General features: G+C 37.6%; 1 protein-coding gene across 2 annotated transcripts in view; it reads right to left on the bottom strand.

Moving 5' to 3' along the window:
* Positions 1-27,811, bottom strand: part of wdr27.L (WD repeat domain 27 L homeolog) — a 119,934-nt gene that overhangs the window by 50,187 nt on the left and 41,936 nt on the right. For both annotated transcript variants that reach the window (XM_041562748.1, XM_041562749.1), the window contains exons 14-18: positions 22,617-22,695; positions 20,858-20,932; positions 19,604-19,710; positions 18,539-18,628; positions 4,100-4,221 (exon numbers count right to left, since the gene is read on the bottom strand). In XM_041562748.1, coding sequence (XP_041418682.1) covers positions 4,100-4,221; positions 18,539-18,628; positions 19,604-19,710; positions 20,858-20,932; positions 22,617-22,695 — 473 coding nt within the window. The remainder of the gene's footprint in view (positions 1-4,099; positions 4,222-18,538; positions 18,629-19,603; positions 19,711-20,857; positions 20,933-22,616; positions 22,696-27,811) is intronic.

Raw genomic sequence — 27,811 nt, 5'->3', positions numbered from 1 at the left:
AAATCATTTAAGGTGGACCTGTCACCTACACATAAAAAGCTGCATAATGAAAGTCCTTTGCAAATTAAACATGAAATACAAATAACTTTTTTCATTAAAACATCTATACCTGTTATAATAATGTTTAAATATCTGAGCTGTCAATCAAATATTATCTGCCCCGCCTCAATTAGTTTCACTTTCCATTCAGCACTTCCTACATGTCACTGTACTTCTCACATTGTCCCTTCCCTCCCTATAATTATGTAGGGCATTGTGTATGAGCATTAGGTTCTCCATTCTCAAGCATACACAGGATTTTGGGGTGATACACAATTTATCTTAATAACAAAATGACTCCTGCCTGCTTGCTGTGATAGTGTAATTCCAAGACTAGGAAACAACATTTAAATAATAAATATAGTGTACGTAAAGATTATTTTGCTCAACTAACATGATCGATAGAAAAGAATTGGAATTGTTTCTTAGGGTGACAGGTCCCCTTTAAATTTTGTTTCCTTACATCTGGGAATTCATTATAGCAAGGAGGAAGGTGCCATTTTGTGAGCACTGTTTCTAAGGCAAGCTTGTTTGTGCACCAGAATAGTGGACCTGATGCCCATGCCAATGCAATGGCTATACAATAAAATGGTGAGGAGGGAATGAGGGTAGTGCAGTGACATCTAATAAGTGCTGAATGGAAAGTAATTGCCTGCCCTGCCTGCCCTGCCTCCATGCCTATCACATAGAGGAGGGGCAGGCAATATATGATTGACTGCCAAGATTTTTAAATGGGTTTACAACAGGTATGGATGCTTCAATAAAAAAACTAATTTGGATTTCATGTTTAATTTGAAAATTACTTCTATTATACAGCTTTTTATGTCTGGGTGGCAGGTCCACTTTAAAGGAATTGTTCAGTGCAAAAATAAAAACTGGGTAAATAGATAGGCTGTGCAAAATAAAAAATGTTTCTAATATAGTTAGTTAGCCAAAAATGTAATGTATAAAGGCTGGAGTGATTTGATGTATAACATGTCAGTCAGAACACTACTTCCTGCTTTTCAGCTCTCTTGGTTTACACTGACTGGTTACCCTGGCTACCAGGCAGTAACCAATCAGTGGCTTGAGGGGGGCCACATGGGTCATACCTGTTGCTTTTGAATCTGAGCTGCATGCTGAGGATCAATTGCTAACTCACTAAGCAGTTATGTCCCATGTGGCCTTCCTTCAAGTCGCTGACTAACTCAGAGTTATAGACCTGAAAACAGGAAGTTGGATTCTGGCTGTTTTTATAATCTGTTCACTCCAGCTTTTATATATTACATTTTTGGCTAACTAACTATATTAGAAACAATTTTTATTTTGCACAGCCTATCCATTTACACAGTTTTTATTTTCACACTGAACTGTTCCTTTAAGGCTACAAATGTATTGTTATTGCTACTTTTTATCACTCATCTTTCTGTTAAGGCCCTCTCCTATTCATATATACATCTCTTATTCAAATCAGTGAATGGTTGCTAGGATACTTTGGACCCTAGCAACTAGATTGCTGAAACTGCAAACTAAAAAGCTGCTAAACAAAAAGCTAAATAACTCAAAGAACACGTAAAATAAAAATAAAAAACAATTTTACATTGTGTCAAAATATATAAATTAATTTAAAGATTACATTAATTCATGTTTTTCTTTGAATAATGTGATGAGTAAGTCAGAGAGGCAGTCAGGCATTGTAAGCAACAATATTTTTTTGAATGCAAGCCAACTATATATGGCTCTTTTTCAGATAGGATATCTTAACATTACATTGGGAAACTTGTATTCAAAACTTAGGACATTTCATAGAATGTCCGTTTAAAAGAGAAAGTTTCAGTATTCTTATTATTCAATTCTTGTTTAAAGCCACTTCTTGTTTTAATCACTTTTCCTGGTAACCTGCCATCTCTAATTAGGATACATCAGTGTTTTTGCTGGAACTTGGATACCCACTTCTCCAGAGTTATGCACTGCCAACTATAAAAGCCTGCCTTACTTCCTCCGCAGCTGACATCTACATAAGTCAGAGAAAGAGAGAGAGAGAGAATAGTAGATGTGTGCTGGTTAATTATAGGTTTAAGCAAAAATGGTCCAGACGGACCATAAGGTATGCACCACCTGAAAATACATATAGGTATTGAACATCTTGAAAACAGTCATAAATCTGGGGCAAATTATCCAATATAAACAATACAGTGCCTAAAAACCATATTACTGCAAGAACTGACTGCGTAAAGCAGATATTGAATAGCTTCCATTACAAGGAATTACTTCAAAGAGAGCCTTAGAAAGATTTAAACTGTCAGTTAAACGAAAGAATTAATCAAATCAAAGGTAAAAATCTTTACTTATTTATATAAAACATTACAGGTCAAAAAAAAGTTTTCATTTTCATTTAATATATCAGTTTATTTTCACTTCCATTCTGCTATATTACATTTCATTAGCCCATGATCTGATTTACCTTTCCAGACCACAGTGATTTGATTCCCCCCACCCGAGCTTTGAATACAGCATGAAAAAAAAGTGTTGGATAACTACTAAAACCTGCAATAGGAAGTAATGGGGCCAAAGCGGTAACTAACAAACGGTTGTGTTAAAATAAACAGCCATTGGCCCTCCAAACACTGGCCATTGGTTGCCAGGAATAGTAAAGGTACATAAGAAGGAAAATAATTTAAAAACTAGAAACAAAATTAAAAAGGAAGATAATAGAAAAATTGTTATGAATCAAACATGCAATAGAAAACTAAAATATTAATTGAAGGAAAGATAAATCACTAGGGGGGAGCTAAATGTTATGTACCCCCCCCCCCCACCCTGGCAGTGCTCCTGTTTTCAGAAAACTGCGCTGGCCTGAGGTATTGAGAGCATCACAGAGCAATTGTCTTTTTCCACTTCATTCTTCAATGGCCCCAGGCTGATACAGATTGAAAAAGATGCTGTTTTTTTATTAAAATTGGGCTTTCCACTCTACTGAGCATGTGCACCCAGTGCAAAGAAGCAGAAAGAAGAATGCTCCGTGGTGCTCGTTCATAAGTAACCTGGGCCGGTGCAGTTTTTGGTAAAAGGAGCACCAACCTGTGTGATTTTAATCATTCATTGGGGGATGCATAACTTTGGTGATTTATCCATTCCTTCTCTTTTTTAAAGATAAACTAATATTGTAAACTAAAACTACAATATAATTTCTTATGATAACACACTAAATAGTGATGGACGATTTTCTCCATTTTCGCTTTGCCTAAAAATTCAAAAATGGATGCCTGTGTCAAAATTTTTTGCCAATTTTGATGCGAGCAACTTTTCGGACACCTGTCGGTTAATTTTCACAGGAGTTTCGAAAATGTATTCACCAACGGCGAAATGTGGAAATTTGCTGCAAATTACCGACAGGCAAATTTATTCGCCCATCAATAACAGTAAATTTATCGAATATCAAACCAGGGAATCTGAATAAATCCCAACAGTGTGATATTTTCTCCATTTATCAAAACGTTCCTGTTATATACATTTATCAAAGACTTGACTACTTTGAGAAATTTAACGGAGTGGTAAATTTACTGATAATTATTATATAGCCTTCTGGAGTATGGAACACAGATAACAGTGAAAGCTATCAACAGTTAAGACCGAAAACACAATTAAAAGACAGACTGGCCCAGCATGTGTTCCATATTCTGAAATCAGCACTAATAGTAATGCATCTGCCAGACACACACACAAACTTACAGACAAAGTTATACAAGGCAATCAGGCCACCAACATACAGTACATACTATAACTTATCCAAATAATAGCACTATTAGCAACATCATGGTAATAGCTAACACTAATATTTGGAACAGTCAAATTAATATTAAAAAGTTATGCCAGGATCACAATGTTTTGTTTTAGTTACTATTTATAAGGGACTGCAAGTCTCTGCGTGTTCCGTTTGTTTATATATTTTTCAGATGCTTTGTTTTTTTTAACAATGCTGAAGGAATGCACTCATTTAAACATATCAATAATGTGTTTTATGTGATGGCAACATATTGACAGAAAAAAAGAAACATTTCATTAACTAGTTTTTAATTACCATGACCAAGACAGGATCTGCATTCTTAACACTCCATATCTTCAAGATATTGTCTTCAGCTGAAGAAACCACCCAGTTGGAATCATGACTCCAGCCCAATCCATTCACTGTACCATCGTGACCTAAAGAACACAAATTTTCTGTTTTTACTTCACTTTACTTTTCTTACATTTCTTCCTACTATGTATAGTGCTTCCCCCTGCCTGCCTCTCGAGTCAAGCACTGCCTAACAATGGCATTCAAGGTGCCGTCCTCAAGCTACGTTTCGTAGCTCAGAGGACTGTGGCAAATTGAACCATTCCCCATGCAATGAGCAAAGTGCAAAAAAATGGCTGACATTTTTATGTTTGGATTACTACAGTATGTTGGTTGTTAAATGGTTTTAAGATCTGCTCATTTGACAATGTGGGCAGAAGAGCAAATATTATAATGTGTGGGCAGCTTAACTACTGTGAATATTACTGTATTTAATTGACAAAAAGCTAAGCTTGCATGGGCACCCCTTGGGATCTGTGTTCCGGCACCTCTCCCAGTCAGGAACGATCCTGGCTTCTCCGCCACCTGAGGCAGCTTGCAACCCAATAGGCTGGTTTGGCTTCCAATAAGGAATTATTATATGTTAGTTTAGATCAAGTGCAAGGTACTGTTTTATTATTATTACAGAGAAAAAGGAAATCATTTAAAAATTTTTAGATAAAATGGAGTCTATGGGAGACACCCTTTTCATAATTGCGAAAACATAGGTTTTAAATGTCTTTAAAAGCAAATGACAGGAATTTTTTTTTATTGCACACATAAGGTTTAGTTCTAATGCATGGAATGCAGATTTCCAACATATGTTTATTAGTCAGAGTGGGGCTGGTACTGCCTTTTCCTGCAAGTTTAAATATAAATTAATATAAAAGTGTTATATCACATTAAAATGATTTTACTGAAGTTTCTCTGCAATGAAAGCATTAGAAAATCAAACACTTCATAAATTTACACCACATAATTCTCATTATTGAATTCTTGGATAGCCTGGCATTCAGGGCAATACACGTATATTGGACATTTTATATATGTATCATGCAAAAACTGTATTGTGTAGTGTGCAACTGCTCTGTATTCAATGGAGAAAATCAAAATAGGTCCAATACAAATAAGACATCCATGTTAAATACAGAAATAACCTAGAGGGTAATAGTTATTGAGGGGACATTGGTTAATCTTGATCTGAGATAATTGCTTTATAGTTTAAATTTAAGTTATTGTGCATTGAAAAGCCATGATCCAAATATCATGGAAAGCACTTCGAGCTATATAAAGGGATAACTACAATATATAAGAAATATGATAGCAAGCACTTTAGTCACAAGGCCCCTGAGCCTGGTTTTGGCCTGAATACATCTATAAAACTCATGTCCAACAAGAATTTTTCAACAAGCACAGATGTGTGTATAACTTAATGAAAGAATAGCCTGTATGGAAACCTGCGATCTATTACATGAACTGACATCATTTAAGTAAAATTGCAGTTAATGCAAATATGGAGAAATTTAAAACACATAATTATGATGAGTAATTTAAAAATATAACAATATCAAATAAACTCGACACAGAAAGAGAAGAGGAATGTAAACCGTTGAAAATGTACGTTTTTATTCATAATGAATGGCATGCATAGTCCTTGTTTGAGTTGGTTAGTTGGTAAGCTATGAAAATATGTCACTATATCAAACATGCCCAATATTAATTACCTTCTCTTACAGTCTCAGTTGAAGGAACAGTTTCAGAAGCAGCAAAGAAAAGGAGCAAAACTAACAGAAGAAAAAAGGTAACCTGCCACTTCTTTGTAAATGGATATAAATTAAATTCAATTCTTAAACACTAAAATCATCACTTTATTGAGAAATATTTAAAAACAGAGCACACCATAAAGCTACACGATTGACGTGTTTCGTGGTCAAACACACATCTCATTCAGTCCACTTGAACATTTAAAAGGCTAGAAGACACACCCCCTAAAAACAATAACCATTGCAATGCCACACATATATAATATACCAAAGGATATACGTATACAAAATAAGTAATGGGCTCGAGCCACTTTGTAAATTTAATAGATATTAATATTTGGTATTCTGGATGAAAACCCATAAATATATATTATAATACATAGACTTAGAAGTTGAGGAATCTAGAACCATATTGTTTTCCGAACCATAGAGAAATTGATTAGAAAAGTTAATTGGGGAAAAATTAATTAGAAAAAATCAATTAATTAAAAATAATTAATTGATAAAGAATAATAACTGTATATGATTGTTTTATTCCCCTTTAGGAGTGAATAAATATGTAAAGAAAATCATTAAGCAAGAAACCTCCCCCCATGCATGTGGATAAAATGAGGAGTAGTGCATATAGAGGTGGGCCCAGAAGTCTGTGAATCAGTTGCAAAATAACAGAGAACCAGGACTTTAATTTAAAAGTAGGTTGGGGTCCCCATACCAACTGTATGGCTGCAGATAAGCATTTATAAGGGCTGAACCACACAAATGTTTTGTACTTGCATTAACTGATTGCATTCTACAAATCAGCCCAGATATTTAAATCTGTAACTACATAAACTTTTTAGCATTTCTTTGACAAAAATAAAAAGCTCGCCACCTGAAAAATGCCAAGCTTTTTTTTTTTTTTAACAGGTTTCCTTTTTATTATTTTCAAAAAATTAGGGATACAGAAAGCAAAAAGGAGGGACGGGAAAGCAAAGAAAAGAAGGTACAATAACATCATATCACACACAGCATACAATCAAATGTACAGCAAATTTCAGTACATCAATGCGAAGAAGCCCCTAAGTGAATATCACACCACAAGTCCCACATCTTCTGAAATTTACCCGGACACCCTCGAGCCTCATAAGTGAGTTTTATTAACGGAAGCATGTTATTAACATATTGTATCCATTCCCTCTTAACCGGAGGATCAGGAGAGATCCAGTGCATCACCAACATTTTTTTTGCATAGAACAGTAATGTCCTCACCGTTAGTCTAACATGGGCAGCCGTCAGGAGATCCCCTACTATCCCCAACAGGCAGCTTTCATGGTTATACATATTAGGCACCTCTAGGACTTCTGAAATATATACACACACTTCCTTCCAATAGCCCACAATTGTCGGACAGGTCCATACCATGTGCCAGAAGGAACCATCCAATACACGACAGCGTGGGCACCGTGGTTCAGTCAATCTACCCATTCGAACTAGCTTGTTAGGAGTAAGGTAGGTACGCAAGAGAAACTTATGCTGGATTAACCTGTCTCTAGCTGAAATTAAAAAACTATATAAGTGACCTGTCCCATCCTCCCATTGATCGATAGAAAGGGATGGCAAATCTAACTTCCACGTGTCATATGCTCTTCCAAATGGAGAAGGTAGAATAAGCAGAAGACTAGTGTACACATACGAAATCATTTTAGGAGGATGAAGTTGACGTAAATAGGTAAGTATGACAGGTTCTGACAAGTCCCCCAATTGTCCCCCAAATTGTGAGTGGAACATATGCCTCAGTTGGAGATAACGAAACATGGGAATCGTAGGGATGACCAACTCCTGTTCCAATTTAATTTTGTCCACAAAAAGACTGTCTACTATTAATTCTCCTAAATACTTAAGCTTCTTGGGGGCCCAATAACCGACCGCATCAGCCCCATGGAAATGTGGCAAATAGAAGTTATTCCATAGTGGAAGATAAGGGGACTTGAGTGGGAACTTAACACCAAGCAATTTCATAGCCTTTTGCCAAGCCTGATAGGGTGCTAGCATACAAGGGGGCAGATTTGGGTGGTCTTTCAATTTCCGGAGGGGGCAGTTCCGTAATGCCTCTAGCGAGCCTACCCAATGAGCCTGAAGTAAGACATTAGGATTATCTAGATCTTGCGTGAGCCACCAATGAATATAGACTATTTGCGATGCTAGGTAGTAGTAGAGAAAGTTAGGTAACCCAAGACCTCCCTTATCATAGGGCACATTCAGAGCCTTAGAGGAGACCCGTGGCACCTTATTGTTCCACAAAAATGGAGTAATCAAGGACTGGATTCCAGTACAAATCTCCTTATGGAGTGGGAGTGGACTATTATGAAACACATAGAGATATTTGGGTAAGTAAACCATTTTAATCAAATTGACCCTCCCCCACAACGTCAGTGGCAGAGATCCCCAAACCGAGAGGGCCAATTTAAGTTTCTGAGTGATAGGGGTGACGTTCATAGGTACAAATTGGTCTGGCTCACGATGAATGTGTATGCCCAGATATTTAAAGGACTCCACACATTGTAAACGAGTATCCGCAAGCAGATCAAAGCACCTTACCGGGTCTATAGGGAAAATAATAGATTTAGTCCAATTTATACGTAACCCCGCAAAGGTGGTGAATGAGTTAAAGATCTTTAGGACTGTCTGTAGCGAAGGGCCAGGATCTTCCAGATACAACAAGACATCGTCAGCATACAGCGATATTTTCTCCACTAGGTTGCCATAACTTAATCCTTTAATCAGAGGGGTATCCCGTACCATTAACGCAAGGGGTTCAATCGCCAATGCAAATAACATTGGGGAGAGTGGGCAACCCTGACGTGTGCCTCGTTGTAACCAAAATGGAGGTGTGATTACTTCATTTACTTTAATTTGTGCACTAGGATGCTTATATAGAAGTCGTATCCATTTAATAAACGGATCCCCTAACCCAAACTTCCTGAGAACCACCCATAAATAGTCCCATTCGATCGAATCGAACGCCTTTTCCGAATCTAAGGCCACAGCTATCCGTGAGCCTGTATTGTCATGAGGTACCTGTAGGTTAAAATAAAGTCTCCTTAGGTTAACATCAGTCGAACGGCCTGGCATAAAGCCCGTCTGATCAGAATGAACCAACATAGAAATCACTGAGGACAATGGAGTAGCCAGCACCTTGGCCAAAATTTTTGCATCAACATTTAAAAGAGATATTGGCCGGTACGAGGCGCAAAGTTCTGGATCCTTGCCCTCCTTATGTATCAACACAATCAACGCTGAATAAAACGACTGTGGAAGTTGGTTTTGCTCATATGATTGAGTTAGAATAGTGTGCAGTGTGCCAATAATCTCTTCTCCTAGGGCTTTATACTGTAAGGTACCTTTGGTCGCAGCTCAGTCTTCTCGTGGACGCAGGCGCAGGGGTGTGCAGGGTTCTGCGCATCCTTGGCGTCTGTTTCCGGCGCCCGCGTCTTTGCGCGGGTGCGCGTCCGTTCATTCGGGCGCGCGCGCGTCGCGACGGTCGCGGGCGCGCTAAAGTTGACGCACGGCGTCCTGACGCTGCGTCCTTACGTTTGGCGCCAATCTGTCCCTATTTATCCTTGTCGAAAAAAGCAAACAGCGCTTGGTGATTATTTTCCTTGCTCCTGAACCTTTGCTGTTGTACCTCTCTTTGAACTTGATTCCTGGATTTTGACCTCGGCCCGTTTCTGACCACCGCTTGACTTCTGCCTGCCTATCGACCCTGCTTGTTTTGACTGCCGCTTGTACTCCGCCTGCCTTCTGACCTCGGCCTGTTTCTGGTTTGCTTGAACTCCGCCTGCCCTTCGATCTCTGCCTGTCTACGGATTCTTCTCTACTCTAACACGGCCTGCTACCACCACCTGTGAGCTCCTGCTGTACACTAAAGCAGTTTTAACTGCTAAGCTCTTCTCCAGTGGCTCCTACCCTCCTGGCACTCCTGACAGAATCACCAAGCCAGAATGGAGCCATCAGAAGAGTTGCCAACTCTAGTCGATCTGTCTCAACAGATTGCTGCTCTGACCCACGTTGTGAGGGATCTTCGGGGAGACTATCAGAATGTCCAAGAACAACTTCAAGACATTCGGATGTCCACTGCTGCCTCGCCTCCTTCCTCTTCAGGACAGTCGGATTCGGGAACTGCAGCTGCTAGTGCATCACATGGGGAACCCAAGGTAGCGATGCCCGACAAGTTTTCTGGCGATCCTAAGACTTTTAGAACTTTTATTAATGGTTGTCGCCTCCTCTTTACCCTCAAGCCCCACTCTCATGCCACAGATCAAATCCGAGTGGGGGTTATGATTTCCCTTTTGCAAGGACAACCACAAGCCTGGGCCCATCGTTTGTTGGAACAGAATAGCCCTCTTCTTGCCTCCACTGATTCCTTTATCCAGGCGTTATCCAAGATCTATGAGGATCCTCATAAAGTAGAGACTGCTGAAGCGGCTATCAGTAATTTACGTCAACTCCGTAGACCTGTGGAAGAATACGTGACGGACTTTCGTTGTTGGGCACCAGACACCTTGTGGAATGACAGGGCCCTCCGGCATCAGTTTCGCAAGGGTTTGTCCGATCAACTCAGGGATGAGTTGGCTAGAGTGGGTCTTCCTGGTTCTTTGGAAGAGTTGATTCTTCTTGCCATCCAGATTGACAGAAGATTAAGGGAGAGACGTCAGGAAAGAAGGTCCAGTATGCCAAGTCAGGCATGGGGCCATGAATGGGTGCTTCCTACAGCTCCTCCTCCAGTCCTTGTTTCTCCTTCTTCTGATGGCGAGCCCATGCAAATCGGGGTGGTACGCAAGACCCTGTCCACGGAGGAAAGACTGCGACGAAGACGGCTAAATTTATGTCTATACTGCGGTCTTTCTGGACATTTGTTAAGGAATTGCCCCACTCGACCCAATGGTAATTTCCTCTCACAGCAATCTTCTAATACTCCCTTGGTTCCCTCTCTCCAGTCTTATGTTCTTCTACGTCTCTCTTTGCAGTGGAACCAAAGAAAGATTGAGGTGGATGCCGTAATCGACTCCGGAGCTTGTGGGTGCTTCATAAACCAAGACTTCGCGAGTCAATACAAGATTCCTTTTATTTCCAAGGCCCAGCCAATACCTGTTAAAATGGCTGATGGTAATTTTGTTTCTTCTGGTTCTGTTTCGCAAGAAACCCCATATATTTTTGCTTCTTCTTTAAGAGGTCACTCTGAGTTAATAAAGTTTGATGTGATGGAAAACCTTCTTTTTCCCGTAATTCTTGGCATTCCCTGGTTGAGGGGTCATAATCCAACTATTGACTGGCAGGCTGGAACAGTTTTCTTCAACTCGGATTACTGTCGTTTGAATTGTTTTCCTCCAAAGATGCTGGGTGCAACCATTTCCGATGATGAACTTCTCCAATTTGTCCCACAAGTCTACCATGAATTCGCTGATGTCTTTAACAAGAAAGCGGCTGACTCACTTCCTCCCCATAGGAGTTATGATTGCCCGATCGATCTTCTCCCTGGCGCATCCATCCCTTTTGGAAGAATATATCCTTTATCTGAGCCTGAGTTAGCTACTTTGAAGGACTATATTGATGAGAATCTGGCTAAAGGCTTCATACGTCATTCTTCCTCTCCTGCCGGTGCAGGTATTTTTTTTGTCGAGAAAAAAGACCACTCCCTAAGACCCTGCATTGACTTTCGTGAACTCAACAAGGTGACAATTAAGAATCGTTACCCGTTGCCGCTCATTTCTGATCTTTTTCAAAGACTTGGTCGTGCTACAGTTTTTTCTAAGTTAGACTTGAGGGGTGCTTACAATCTGATTCGAATACGTGAAGGGGACGAATGGAAGACTGCCTTTCGTTCCCGATATGGTAATTTTGAATACACCGTCATGCCCTTTGGCCTTTGTAACGCTCCTGCCACGTTTCAATATTTTATCAACGATATTTTTCATGACTTACTGGATCAATTTGTCATCGTATACCTGGATGATATTCTTGTTTTCTCCAATTCTTTAGAAGATCATCGTTCTCATGTGAGGGAGGTTCTGCTTCGTCTTAGGAAACATCTTCTCTACGCCAAAGCTTCTAAGTGTGAGTTTGAGAGATCTCACATTGAATTTCTAGGATTCCGAGTTTCTAGTCAAGGTTTCAAGATGGACACTAAGAAAGTTGAGGCGATTATTAACTGGCCACCCCCGAATGACCGAAAAGGGGTTCAACGTTTTGTGGGATTCGCAAATTTTTATAGAAGGTTTATCAATAAATTCTCTTCCATCATCAAACCTCTCACAGATCTTACAAGTTGTAAAATTAAATTTTCCTGGTCCCCAATTGCTCAACAAGCCTTTGAACTTCTTAAAAGACTTTTTATTTCTGCTCCCATTTTAGTCCATTTCGATGTTTCCAAACCTTTCGTTCTTGAAGTGGACGCCTCTGAGGTAGCTATTGGAGCAATTCTTTCACAGCGAGCTGGCCCCAAAGACAACTTACATCCGGTAGCGTTCTTCTCTAAGAAGTTAACTCCTACTGAAAGGAACTATGATGTTGGAGATCGTGAGTTGTTGGCGATTAAAGGTGCTTTGGTAGAGTGGCGTCATTTATTGGAAGGAGCTGTCCATCCTTTTATCATTTTCACTGACCATAAGAATCTGGAATACTTAAGATCTGCAAAGCGTTTAAATCCTCGTCAAGCTAGATGGGCACTCTTTTTCTCTCGTTTCCAATTTCATATAACTTACAAACCTGGGGCCAAAAATGCAAAGGCTGATGCCCTGTCCAGAGTTTTTCCGGTGGAGAAGGTGTCCATGGTTCCTGATACAATTCTTCAGTCTGGACATTTTTTACTTCTGCAGTCTTCTTTTATTGATCGTCTAAAGAAGGTTCCTCAAGCTCCAACAGATTATCCTGGTGTTGAAGATATTTTTGCTCAAGATGATTTACTTTTGAGGAACAATAAGTTGGTGGTTCCACCAAATCTTCGGGTGGAGGCCTTGAGAATAGTTCACGATCATCCTTTAGCTGGGCACACTGGTATTCGAAAGACCTTAGAATTGGCCAGACGTCTTTTTTGGTGGCCCTCGTTAATAAAAGAATGCACTGCTTATGTGCGATCGTGTGAGTCCTGTGCTAGATCCAAGTCTTCTTGCAACAAACCTGTGGGTCTTCTCCGTCCCTTACCCCTTCCTGAGAGACCTTGGAGTTCTATTTCCATGGATTTTATCGTTGAACTGCCTCCATCCAATGGGTGTAATACCATTTTTGTGGTTGTCGATCGCCTTACCAAGATGGCACATTTTATCCCTCTTCCCCGGCTCCCCTCTGCTGCCATGACTGCGGATGTGTTCATTAAAGAAATAGTTAAATTACATGGTCTTCCTAAAGAAATTATTTCTGATCGCGGTACCCAATTCACATCTAGGTTTTGGACTGTGTTGTGTAAATCCCTTGGTATCTCTTTGTCTCGTTCTTCAGCCTATCACCCACAGACCAATGGGCAGACTGAGAGGACTAATCAGACGCTGGAGCAATACATTCGTACTTTTTCTTCCTATTTTCAGGACAATTGGGTGTCACTTCTTCCATGTGCTGAGTTCTGTTATAATAATTCTATGCACTCTTCTACTGGCCAGACTCCTTTCTTTTCTAATCTGGGTTTTCATCCTATCATGTTTCCAGATGTCCTTTCTGAGGTGACCCTTCCTGCATTACAAGATCGTTTGGAGTTTCTTAAACAAAATACGTCTTTTTTGAAGGAACAGATAAGTAAGGCTCAACAAAATTTCAAAACTTTCGCAGACAGAAAACGAGGGAAGGATCCTGAATTCAAGAGTGGTGACAAGGTTTGGCTCTCTTCTTTGAATCTTCGGCTCGCTACTCCTTCCAAGAAGTTGGCTCCAAAGTTTCTGGGTCCATTCGTTATCAAGAGGGTCATTAATCCTGTGTCATTTGAATTAGAACTTCCTGACTCTCTTAAAGTATATCCTGTGTTTCATGCTGCTCTGCTTAAAAAATTTGTGCCTAACATCTTTCCAGGTCGTGTGTCTCCACCTCCTCCAGTTATCTCTTGTCAAGGCGAGGCTGAGTTTGAAGTGGAAAAGATCTTGGACTCCAGAGTTCGTGGCAGAAGGTTGCAGTACCTCGTCAAGTGGAAAGGTTTTCCAAATGAAGAGAATTCCTGGGAACCAAAGAACAATGTTCATGCTCCGAGGTTAACCACAGCCTTTCATAGGAAATATCCTGACAAGCCTGCTTTTGACGTCCTGAGGCCGCCCCTCAGGGGGGGGCAATGTAAGGTACCTTTGGTCGCAGCTCAGTCTTCTCGTGGACGCAGGCGCAGGGGTGTGCAGGGTTCTGCGCATCCTTGGCGTCTGTTTCCGGCGCCCGCGTCTTTGCGCGGGCGCGCGTCCGTTCATTCGGGCGCGCGCGCGTCGCGACGGTCGCGGGCGCGCTAAAGTTGACGCACGGCGTCCTGACGCTGCGTCCTTACGTTTGGCGCCAATCTGTCCCTATTTATCCTTGTCGAAAAAAGCAAACAGCGCTTGGTGATTATTTTCCTTGCTCCTGAACCTTTGCTGTTGTACCTCTCTTTGAACTTGATTCCTGGATTTTGACCTCGGCCCGTTTCTGACCACCGCTTGACTTCTGCCTGCCTATCGACCCTGCTTGTTTTGACTACCGCTTGTACTCCGCCTGCCTTCTGACCTCGGCCTGTTTCTGGTTTGCTTGAACTCCGCCTGCCCTTCGATCTCTGCCTGTCTACGGATTCTTCTCTACTCTAACACGGCCTGCTACCACCACCTGTGAGCTCCTGCTGTACACTAAAGCAGTTTTAACTGCTAAGCTCTTCTCCAGTGGCTCCTACCCTCCTGGCACTCCTGACATATACCATTCGCTAGGTAACCCATCGAGACCCGGTGATTTAGATGTGGCTATAGAGTGAACAGCATCTCTTATTTCTTGTAAGGAAATAGGTCTGTTCAAGTATTGGGCATGGTCCCCAGGAAGCCGTGGGAAGGGGATAGCATCAAGGAAGGCATCTAATTCTCCCAAACTGTAAGTGACTCTCGTATTATACAGGGACTCGTAAAATGAGGCAAATTGAGCCGCCATCCGTTCCGGGTCAGTAATAAAGTTTAATGCCAAGCTTTTTATTTTTCAAAAAACCACTCAGGGAAAACATTGGGCAGCAAGCCAAAGCAACTGATTTCTGCAGTGGTTATGCATAAAACAGGATGCTCACAGCTTTATAAATCTGCACCTGAAACCATCAAACTTTATCTGTTCAAATGTAAATATCATAGTAGAGATTCAGATTTTCTAGTAGCCCGCAAAATCTTGTGCTGACCTCTGCAGCTGCATGTTGAGAATTTTTGTAGGATGTTAAGGCTATCCAACTGGATTCTCCCCTTTATTTCAGCACTAAGCTCCAAAGCTAATAAGAAAAAATAGGCGGTGACTCCAAAATGGAAGCATAATCTCAGCAGGCATGTATAACAACAACATTGCAGTCTTTTCTACTAACAACCTGTGTAACCTTTTACAGAAATTATTTGCTGTAACTACAGCACAGTGTCTTTTGGGAGAACATCCACTGCTTTACTAATCTCAGCTGGAGATGAAACAAACTGTATTCTAATTGCAAGAAATACTCATACATTCTTTTGTAAAGCTTTATTCGCTCATAGGTTCCCATATGGATTAACGTAAGATCCATGTGCATTTCTTTTTTTTAATACATTTTATACATACTCAACTTGGCTCCTCTTCTTCAATAAAAACAAATATGGAATGTATCCAATAGTCAGCTCGTTTAGCAGCATTAAGCCATTGCTCTATTCAGCACAACTACACACACTTCAAGCCAGACTGTAAGCCTCCTATCTATAATTGATAGATACATACAGTATATGCAACCTTTACAAACCTATTATCCATAGTCTACATATATAGATATGCAAGGGCACAGGAGTCTTGATACTTTTGTAGTAGCATGATCAGAAAAAAACAACCTAAGAAAAAACCTCCAATAATGAATGAAAAACCAAAAGTGTAAATAAAGCAAAATCACAACTCAAATATTATAAATTTGATACCTATTATTCAGCCCTCTCATGTACCCAGACATGTCACCCTGGCACATACGCTCCAGGAGAGACAGTAAGCACGAATTGGTAAACATCTGAATTCTCTACCTAGAGAATTGAGTAAATATAAGAATTTTCTTACCAATTTTTCCCTTACATGGGTTACATCAGATCTGATGTTATTTGTAAAAAAAACTGACTGTATACAGTATAAATGATTATATTGCAGTTAGTCAACACTACAGTGTACATTAGTCTGTGTTCATAATTCCTTTTTTTTTTTGTTTCTGGAGCAAATCTGAGCCTATTTCATTGCATAATTTGTGTTATTAAGCATCCTTCATTTCTTGTGAACTAGTTTTATATTATTCTTAAAGTGGACCTGTCACCCAGACATAAAATAATAAAAGTCCTTTTCAAAATAAACATGAAATCCAAATTCTTTTTTTTATTAAAGCATTCATAGCTGTCATTCATAATTATGAGTTCCAGACTGATGGAAACATGATTCAAATAATTTATATAGTGGAAGATGGTATGCTACTAGCCATCATTGACCTGGACAAGACAAAAGACAGGGAATGCTGGGAGGGGGCAATGATTTAAACCTGCTTTCCTGTTCAGTGACCTGATGGGCGGATTAACCTAAATTGTTTGCCATGTGTGACTTGAGAAATTTAGAGTGTTTTTCAATTGTATGTAAGAAATTGTGTGAGAAAAATGACAAATTGCAATATTTTTAGACGAAATAAAAAAAGTCATCAAACCGCTGCCTTTATTGTAGCTTTGCAGTATGGTAGTGTGGAGTAGAAAGACATAATTACCCATTTTGGAATCGTCAGAATGTGTACTTTCCAAAAATATAGGATGAGCATACTTTTTTATACATTTGCCCTTCAGTACAATAAATGCTGTACATGTGTTGATTTTGCAATATCTGGAATTAAAGAACTGATAGCTTGTATGGGGTGTCTTAATTTTGGGGCACTTATATGCCACATATTTAGGTAAACCTATGCATATGGGGCATAAATGTATTCAGCAGACCCCAAGCATTCATATTTAGGGTGTTTTATCTGGTTACCCAATGATATGTGGGAGATATGATGTTGTAGACTGGAAGTTTTGAGGTAATTTTTCAAAAATTTCACAAACGTTTATAAAAATTATAACTTTAGGAAAGAATTGCAATTTGGTAATTTGGATTACATAGATATATTTACTCATTTGGATTAATCAGAATCTGTACTTTCCTATACAAGTGACAAATCTCCATAAAACTACATATATTTGGTATCGGCGCATTCAAGAGACATAGAACATTCGAAATCTGCTGTTTTCTCATGCAAAAAATTTATTCATTTTCTGATATATGTGTTTGTATTATCGGAAACATGATTCATAGCATATTTGGAAAACTTAGGTTGTCCTGAAAAAAACAATTTATTGTTGTCCTGGGTAAACTAAAAGACCCACCAGGAAAGGCCCCTAAAAATGAAAGAGTACCAAATCAGCTGGCAGTAAAAGTTTTAAATATGTTATTTTTGTTTGGTTTTTTTTAAAAAATGATTCAACATTAACACTGAGTTTACATTTCAGTTTATAATATAGTTCAAGCTGAATAGGTATTTTTGTCACAAGTCTTACACTAGCAAATTGCCCAATGTCTTCAATACAAACAAAACCCAAGAAGCAATAAACCCAGAAGTAAAAGATGACGAAGCACAATTAAGTTGAGAAGGGACTGTCAGGTTGACAAAACAGTAAGGTTTAGGAACTTAAAGTAACAACCACTTACAAAAGCAGAACTATCAGCGAAAAACGATAAACATGACCTACAGGTAACTTTTCATGTAGATTAATATTTTGAAATAAAAATTTTAGTGTCAGTATCACTTTAATCAGTGCCATACAACAGAATGATAAATTGCGTATATAGAAAATTATGAAATGTTTTGCATGTGAAAGTCAGATGTGAGATTCATTTGGATCTATTATCCAAAAACCCATTATCCATAGAGCTCTGAAAAAATTAGAATGCAAATTGTTAATGATTTTTTTTTTGAGAACTGTGACTATGAAAATTGTGGTGGATATTTAATAAATCTGTTTCATAAATAGTCTTCATTTTTATTCTTAAATTTATATATATAACGAGTATGAGTGCTTGGGTCATTAAAAGCACTTTAAATTCCAAGCAGAAGTACAAAAAATTATAAGATGATTTTAAATTTTAATTTTAGCACAAACAATGGTAGTGGTATGCAACTAATGTCTTGTTCAAAAAAAACATTTTTTTTTTCCATACAAAACAAACCACAAAATAATGGTTTATAAACATTTTAGCTGTAGTATGTATTTGGTTTTATAGACTTACATGTATAAATGTAGTTTCATATACTGTACATAATGAAATACATACCTAAACTAATTCTCTGCTCTTTAACTAAATCCAGACCCAATCAAATTCAGGAATCATTTATTTGCTGTGCAATCTCATACAATATATACAGTACCTTCATTTTCTATAACAGATGTTCTAATTTCCTATTGAATACAGTAAACCAAAAGCATACCTGCAAAAACCGAAGGCTCCCCACTGAAATCAGAACTGAACAACAAAATAGATTTGTCAGATAATCCACATGCAAGTTTCTTTCCATCTCCTAAAAGGAAAAATATGAAAACGGGTAAATCTGCATATTTGATTCCAAAAAAATTAATTCCAAGCCAAAAATATTGATATTTTATTTCCATGATCCTATAACCCATACAAACCAATCAGTATTTTAATTGTCTAGTACAGTTAAAATGGTAAATGTTAACAGGAATAACTGGTTTTACTATTGGAGCAATACCAAAAAGGAGATAAGATTTTTTTGTATTCTTCAAAGGCTGTTATGATGTAAAATTCCACTCATCACAAAATTGTGGGTTGATTACCTAATGGTCTGTGGGGAGAATATTTAAAAGGCAATACAGCACAGAACATTATTATGTTAAATAGTCCCAAAAGGACAAATGATTTCTTGCAAGGGTCTGTTACCTTTCAAGAAATGTATCCGATTCCTATTTACTTAAAAACTCCTGTTTGTTCTACAGGAACACACTTTTCCTCTGGGGATGTGCTAGCACTGCCTGTTAAAGTGATTGGCAGCTACCAATGGTCAGCAGAAATTGCAAAAAGATTGTCTAGAGAGAGAAAATTACGTCTGTGAAAACTGAACAACACAAAGAAGGCTCAAGAAAGGTTACAGTATCTGTACTCAGTTCTCATGCCAGATGAAAGAATACAAGTTACTTTGCATTCCAAAGTAACTGTACTCTGTCCAATGATACACTCAAGGGTGCTTGGTCAAGGTTTCCATTCAATCTTGTACAACAGCCCTGCACATCATTTCATTATTTATACATCATGGTATACCCAATGTTTGGACCACACCTTTATCATCATATATTTCAGATTTATAGTTTATGACACAAGTACTTATCTATTTAGTATTCTGCCTTATTACATCATTTTGCAAGGTAAGGAAACGGCTTTGAATAAATAAAATGTTCCAAGCTACCGTGTTCTAATGTTTTCTACATTATTTTTAGCTAAATGGTAAAAGATAACCAAGTGATGTTGAAAAACATACCTGAATACTGAATGCAACTGACAGCTGTTGGCTTGCTAGCTACAGATAATTGTTTCCAAGGAATGTTTGGTGCAGAGCTTTTCAGGGGATATTCTTTCATTATTCCGCTAAAAATGGTAAATATGAAGGTAAAATAAGTTTAAGATAGCTAAATGTCATTAGGATCTTTATACGGCTATATTTACTCTTAAGAAAGAGTTTTGTATCCATCTTTCTTGCTTAAAGGAAATGTCTACCCAAAAAATTATTTTTCCCTAATAAAAGAAAACATAATTCTAAAAAACTTTGTAATATACATTCATTACAATTATTCTATGGTTTTTAATTTATATGTAATAATATAATGTAATAATTTATATGTATATGTAATGTTATTAAAAGCAGTGATTGTCCCTTTTTATTCTCTGCCCTGGTGGCTCAGATTGTTGATACATTGTAAGACAAGGCAGCTGATTAACAGACCTGTCTTTGCTGAGGAACTAAGACTTTTGCTACATTGTTTAAAAAGTAACAACCGGGAGTTAGGCAAATATTTCAAATGTCTTTCAATAGCAATTGTTTTTACAAATAACTTTGATGGGGTGGTTCACTATTAAGTTAACTTGTACTATATTATAGAATGGCTAATTCTAAGTAACTTTTTATTTGGTCTTAATTTGTTCTCTTTTATAGTCTTGGAATGATTTGCTTTCTTCTTCGGACTCTTTCCAGCTTCCAAATGGGGGGTCACGGACTCTATCTAAGAAACAAATGCTCTGTAAGTCTACAAATGTATTTTTATTACTAAGTTTTATTACTCATCTTTCCATTCAGGCCTCTCCTATTGATGTTCCAGTCTCTTATTCAAACCAATGCATGGTTGCTATGGTAATTTGGACCATAGCAACCAGATTGACAAAAATGTAAACGAGAGAGCTGCTGAATATAAAACGAAATAACTCCAAAAAAAGATGAAAACCAATTGCAAATTGTCTCAGAATATCACTCTCAATTTCATACTAAAAGTTAATTATAGGTGAACAACACCTTTAAAAGCACTGATATTTTTAATAAATGTGTATTGAAAAGCTGCTTAGAATTAGGTTTTCTTTAATTAGGCAAATTTTTATTTTGGTGTTGACTTGCCATTTAACTATTTAAAACATGGTCATCAAGTATTCTTTTTACCATCAAGTGAAAGGTGCAGTAGTATTGACTACTAATAAGTTAATATATTTCAGCTTGGATGCTGTCACATTTGCAATTAATGCCTACCTTTGAATGTTCTTCTTCACTTTTGAAGGCTCGATAGTCTTTTTGATGTTGGTTTTTGGAGAAAACATTTTCATTCTGGTGGTTTATAAAGAGAATAATATTTTAAAATGGGTCACATATTTGAATTGCAATCTATACTGAAGTTTACCACAAAGTAACCATAAATAACATGGGAAACTCTGCCCTGGTGTAAAGGCGTTTCATGACCATACAAAGGCATGCGTATGCTAGCCAAGTATTTTAATGCATGTCATGGCTGACCAAACCTGGGCAAAACCTTGCGCCTTTTATGGCATTATCCCTAAAAACGTTTCGGATTGCGGGGTTGGCTTCCTCTGTAGTATTAAAATCCCCTCTCCTCGCCGCTCGACTCCTTTAAATTAACGGGTTTCTGTCACAATGGTTTTGGACCATGTAGCCAGCTCAGATTTTTTTGCACTCAGGTGGGCTAATTTAAACAGTTTTTCCCAGTGTGTGAAGAAAAGTTTGAGAAACTGGGACGAAGACTGCAGTATTTGTGAACATCAAGCACCAACTGGAGAAAGTAATAGAAAAAAAATCCCTCCTAAAAGACTAAGTTTTGGAAGTCTTACAGATTCTTCTAAGTCTATAAGTGCTGGAAATCTTTTGTTTTGTATACCAAGCTGTATATTGTAGCAGGGCTGCTAATCCTATGTTGATGCAAGAGTGCTGAACCTTTTTATTTTGTTAATAATAAAAGCCAGCCAAGCTGCAAGGTGGCGTTAGACTCCATTTGTGTGCACTGGCTATGGTCCCAGCTAAATCTTACAATATCTATGCATACATTTTATATTTACACATTCAGGGTAAGTATACACCATAAGGGGGAATCCCCAACCTTTTTAATCAGTGAGCCTCATTCAGATGTTAAAAGAGTTGGGAAGCAATAAGGGCTGTGATTGTACACCTAGTCTTTATACAACCAAAACTTTCCTCCAAACCAGGAATTTATCACCTGCTTAGAGGCAACTGGAAGCAACATCCAAGTGGTTGGTGAGCAACATGTTGCTCATGAACCACTGGTTGGGGATCACTGCATTATAAGTAGGGATGCACCGAATCCAGGATTCGGTTCAGGATTCTGCCTTTTTCAGCAGGATTTGGCCGAATCCTTCTGCCGGCCGAACCCAAATCCTAATTTGCATATGCAAATTAGGGGTGGGGAGGGAAATCGTGTGACTTTTTGTCACAAAACAAGGAAGTAAAAAATGTTTTCCCCTTTCCACCCCTAATTTGCATATGCAAAATCTTTCGCGTAGGATTAGGGAGTTCGGCCGAATCCAAAATAGTGGATTCGGTGCATCCTTAATTATAAGATCCAATTGTTGGCTAAGGGAGACCTATTGGTACAGAACTGCATCAAGTTTCTGAAGCAGTCCTCATCCAATAAGAGGGGCCAGTAAGCTAATGTCTCAGTCTGGAAGGGCACGGTCAGCAGCCTTTATCAGTCTCTGTAGTAGAGCAAAAAGTCATTGCTAGTCCCTCCAAAGCTGGTACAGATTCTCTGTCAACCATCAATAAAAGTCTAGAACACCAACACATCCTGCACCCTGCTACACACAGAGAAGACTATACTAAAACATTTGGTGTAATAAATGTCATTGTGTATAGAGAAAACAATTCTAAATTATCTAATGGAAAGCTCTATCTAAATTAATTACAGCTGTCAGGTTTTAAAGATATTACATTAGCAATAATATGTATAACATCTCAGTATAAATGGAAAAACCTTGCCTACCTTGGTGCTGCAGAGTAGCCAGAGGACTTGACTTTTTTGTGGAAAACTAGTGGCTGATCCTTTACAGTGTTCTTTACACCTAACATTAAAAATAACTATTATCAGTCTGATACCGTACAGCTGTGATGAGTGAGGTAAGGTGTTATTTTATTCATTTTCAACCTAAAAAAGAAAAGTAGTTGAAATACCCCACCCCTTCTATGTGTTATCTATGTTTCTGTGTATGTGCTAAAGTTTGTCACCATCTATTCCCAATAGGTAGCACAACAGAAACAGTGCAAATCATTTATAATAAACAAACTATTTTTGTGTTGAAGCATTACTAAGATTTCAGATTACTGGCATCACCTTAAGACATTTCCTTCAGTGTAGGATTCTCAACCTATGGTACAGCACACAAAAATGAATCCCCAAGCTGTTTAGGCTTGGTCTCCATTATTATCTTTAACAATGTATTATTTGATATTTCATCAGATTATGGTATTTAAAAGAATGTGCAGATTCCCTGCAATGATTTATGTCTCTTGAGAAGTGTATTAATAAACCCTGGCAAAGTAGTATACCATAAGAAGTGACCACAATTTGTTATACTGTTATGAAGATGGCTGAAGGCTACTGTTTAAAACATCTCAGAATGACATTATGTGGTAGCTGGAATTTGCTATAAGGATTACTAAAGAGAGATGGAATCTGGAGACATGGTCTTAAAATAAAATGTAAGGTTAGCTTTGTGTTAGTCAGGGATATTTTCACATAAAATTGAACAAGATATGCAAGTGAGCATGCTTTTCACTCACACCAGCTAACCACAAAAATGCAGCATGAAGAACCAAATCATTGCTCTTTAAAATTAATAAAGATAGTGCCAGTGAAATATTAAAAGACTTTTTAAATGATCGATGAATGCACTTAATTAAAAGTGAGACACTGGATCAACTGTTCCCAGAAATGGAAAAGCAATCAGTTATTTGACCACAGGACAATCCATGACTGTTTTTGCGAACATAGCTAGGCATTTTACCAAACACTTTTATGTTTGAAGACCATTGTACTGAACTCAATTATATTATTCCAGATTAACCATTTCACAAGGTTTGTAAAATACAAAAAAAAACAAAGCTACCACGTTAGTAACCTAACAACTGAGATAGTTGCTTTTATATAAATACATGATGTATAAAAAAATATATATATATATATATATATATATATATATATATATATATATATATATATATATATATATATATATATATATATATATATATATATATATATATATAGCATCCATGTTGGGCCGGCACTACTCGTAAGAAAAGTGTTTGGTGCCTGGGTGCTATCAGCAAAGTGAGTAAGATATCCTGGAAAAAGACGAGCACTCACATGTCTTAAGATGCTAAAAAAAACGGTGAAATTGATTGAAAATAAATAACTGACGTTTCGGCTAATCCTATAGCCTTTCTCAAAGTTCAACACACAGTGAAGACCAAACATTTAAACCCCAAGTGGCATGAAAACAAACGTGATGATGTCATCGGGTGTCAAGGGGCGTGGAAAAGAGTATACAGCACAAAGAAAAATAAAGCCTGAACATACAAAAAAATTGAATAAAAATAAAATAATATTGCCCACATGCAATCAGTAGTTTCTCACCACTTGGGGTTTAAATGTTTGGTCTTCAATGTGTTTTGCACTTTGAGAAAGGCTATAGGATTAGCCGAAACGTCAGTTATTTATTTTCATTAAATTTCACCTGCATCTTATATATATATATATATATATATATATATTATATATATATATATATATATATATATATATATATATATATATATATATATATATATATATATATGTATATATATATATATATATATATGTATATATATATATATATATATATATATATATATATATATATATATAAAACACATCTTGATAAAGACCCCATTGAGTGACAAAATGTCGATTCAATAAAGCTTTTTACTGCATAAGTCCCTAGAGCGCAACAGCATTTTTGTAATATAAAAGCAAATATCTCAGTATAGTGTGGCTTTCATTCCTGCAACCTGTTCAAGTTGAACATTCTCATTCTTCAAAATGGTCAGCCAAAGGGAATCTAAAGCTACTTCATATAGACAAATGTGTAATTAGCAAAATATACTTGTTTTTCATAAACATAATTACATTTTCTCATTTACTAAATTACTGCAAAATGCAGGATAGATAAAGCACTTCTTAAGTAAGTTAAAGGATGAGCTCTAATAAAATTATTTTGTTTGTGTCATAGACCGTTAATTAGAGCAATAATATTATAATTAATGTGGTATACAGAAGATGAGGCAGAATAGATATGATTTAAGTCATAGTTACCATTTACACAGCCAAAGATTTGTTGCCAGCTCAGCCATTCAGCTGCTGGCAGCCTGTTGGTATATAAGTTCCAAAGCAATGGCTTACTTGACTGATATCAGATCAGCACTCGATCAGGTATACATTGGGTTGTGCTAATAGTTCTGGCAACTGAAGACAGAACTGGCCTGTGTTGTCCACAGTCAGTGACTCTGCATCGGTCCACTATGAGATCCAGTTGTTGACCCAAGGGACAAATAATCAAATCAGCCTGATCCAGCAGACCACTTGGGTGGCCAAATCAGATAACATTTGTGTGGCCAGCTTGAGTCAAACATTTGCAGGCACAGATGTCAGACTTTCAGTTACCAAAATGCTTTCAGTATGTTCAGGGACCTAAGGAAATTAAACAAGCAGCTTCATCACAAGCTTTGAGCTTTCTTAAGATTAAGTTTGAAGTCATAACTGTTACATTTGATTATTTATACATAATTATTCAGCTTTGTCCTCAGTTTTAAAAACTCAAACTTTAACTTTATTTTTTAAAGTGCATTTAAAAGTAATTTACTAGGGTGGTTAATTTACTGGAGAAACTTTAGTCTAAATATTTCAAGTGGCAGACAAAGTCCTTATATGGAAAATATCAGTTTGTTTCCAGTTTTATATAATACAGAGCAGTCATGTTACATGCCCCTTATTTATTCCAAATCAGCACTATCCTTTTCATACTAAAGTTTACTATCATTCTGCCTTCTGTCTAAATGGTAACAGTTAACACTGCTTATGCTAAGTTAAATTATGCTAATTGTAAAAAATTATAATTAATCTCCTCCGCCTTGAATTGTTAACTGCTTAACAGCCAAAAATCCCAAAAATTTAAGGTCTATGGCAGCTAGGGTTGCCTTTAAAGCTGTACTACTGCTTCTACATTGTCCCTTCCCCTAGGCAACGAACAGACACATGAGTTTGCCCCAGACAACAACAAACACATGTAAAAAGAATGTAAAACCACATTAAGGGGTGATGTTCTGAATACCAATGGGGACTACAGACATTATTTGCTTTACAATTCTTTGAGACTAATTGCCAACAAGCTTGGCAAAGGAATATGGTATTGGTAGGTTTAGATTGGCAGGTGGGGCTGCAAAAAATCTGTGGAATAGGCAGGGTTTCAGAGGTGTTGGCGAATAGAGAGGAACAGGGCATATGGGATGAACTGAAGGTGGAATGACAAGATATTAAAAATGTATGAATATTTAATATTAGCCCCAATCTAGACTAGTGTTCTACCTGCTAGGCCAATGACATACTGCCAAGATGGCAACCCTAGCTTGAGCCATGCATGAATTGGTGGAGTGAATATTGTGATATCTAAAGAAACCAGGTTGCTTGATTATGTATTATATCTATAAAATGTAAACATGAAAAACTTTGGCATGTTATTTTTAAAAACTGGGTGTCACCCTACCTTTAAACTGTTTTAAAAAGTTGCTTAAAGGGGTTGTTCACATTTAAATTAACTTTTACTATGGTGTAGAGAGTGATATTCTGAGACAAAATTTTCACTTGGATTTAATTTCTTTTGAGTTATATAGCTTTTAATTCAGCAGCTCTCCAGTTTGCAGTTTCAGCAATATGGTTCAATAGGGTCCAAATTACCCAAGCAATCAAGCACTGATTTGAATTAGAAGCAGGAATATGAATAGGAGAGTGCCTGAATAGGGAGATGAATGATATAAAGTAGAAATAATTATACATTTGAAGCCTTACGGAGCACTTGTTTTTAGATGGGGGTCAGTGACCCTCATTTGAAAGATGGAAAGAGTCAGATACAGAAGACAAAAAGAAAAAATGAAGGCCAATTGAAAACATACTAAAAGCTAACTTAAAGGTAAACCACCCCTTTACTTGTGCTTTGTAGACAATAGACTTTTTTTACTATATATTTTACTAATTTTTGAGTAGTTAGGGGCCCATTTACTTAGCTCGAGTGAAGGATTAGAATTCGAATTTCGAATTATTTTTTTGGCTAGTTCGACCATCGAATTGGCTACTTCGACCTTCGAATCAAACGATTCGAACTAAAAATCGTTCGAATATTCGACCATTCTATAATCGAAGTACTGTCTCTTTTAAAAAAACTTCGACCCCCTACTTCGCCACCTAAAACCTACCGAGGTGCAATGTTAGCCTATGGGGAAGGTCCCCATAGGCTTTCTAATGTTTTTTTGGTCGAAGAAAAATCGTTCGATCGATGGATTAAAATCCTTCGAATCGAACATTCGAAGGATTTAATCGTTCGATCAAACTATTTGCAGTAAATCCTTCGACTTCGATATTCGAAGTCGAAGGATTTACATTCGGCAGTCGAATATTGAGGGTTAATTAACCCTCGATATTCGACCCTATGTAAATCTGCCCCCAAGTCTACATTAACAGAGGATTTCATTGTTTGGAGACATCCAATGGTTGTTTTTACAATGTGCATGTGTGTATGGATTTAAAGCGTTAAAAGTATGTGTCTCGAGGAGTAAAGGAACCCCCATGGGCTCCGTGATATGGATTAAAAAAATTTCTAATTAATTGTAGTATTTGGTCACAATAAAAAAAAAATTGCAGTTGAATAGTGGTGCCCAGTTTAACCTTCTCTCCTTATACTATAAAGCTTTTCCACATTTTTTTTAAGGTCTGGTGCATTTTTCCTATAATTACCCACTCATACCAGGCAGTATGTGTGTCTGGAAGGCCAGAGGGGTCATGCCACCCCCCCCCAACATTTTATTTCTTTTTTTTATCCATCCCGTTCTTTGGAACATGAGGAACACAATACAGGAAAGTAACAT

The sequence above is a fragment of the Xenopus laevis genome, chromosome 5L (assembly GCF_017654675.1).
Source record: "Xenopus laevis strain J_2021 chromosome 5L, Xenopus_laevis_v10.1, whole genome shotgun sequence".
NCBI lineage: Eukaryota > Metazoa > Chordata > Amphibia > Anura > Pipidae > Xenopus > Xenopus laevis.
This window is presented reverse-complemented; position numbering and strand designations above follow the sequence as displayed.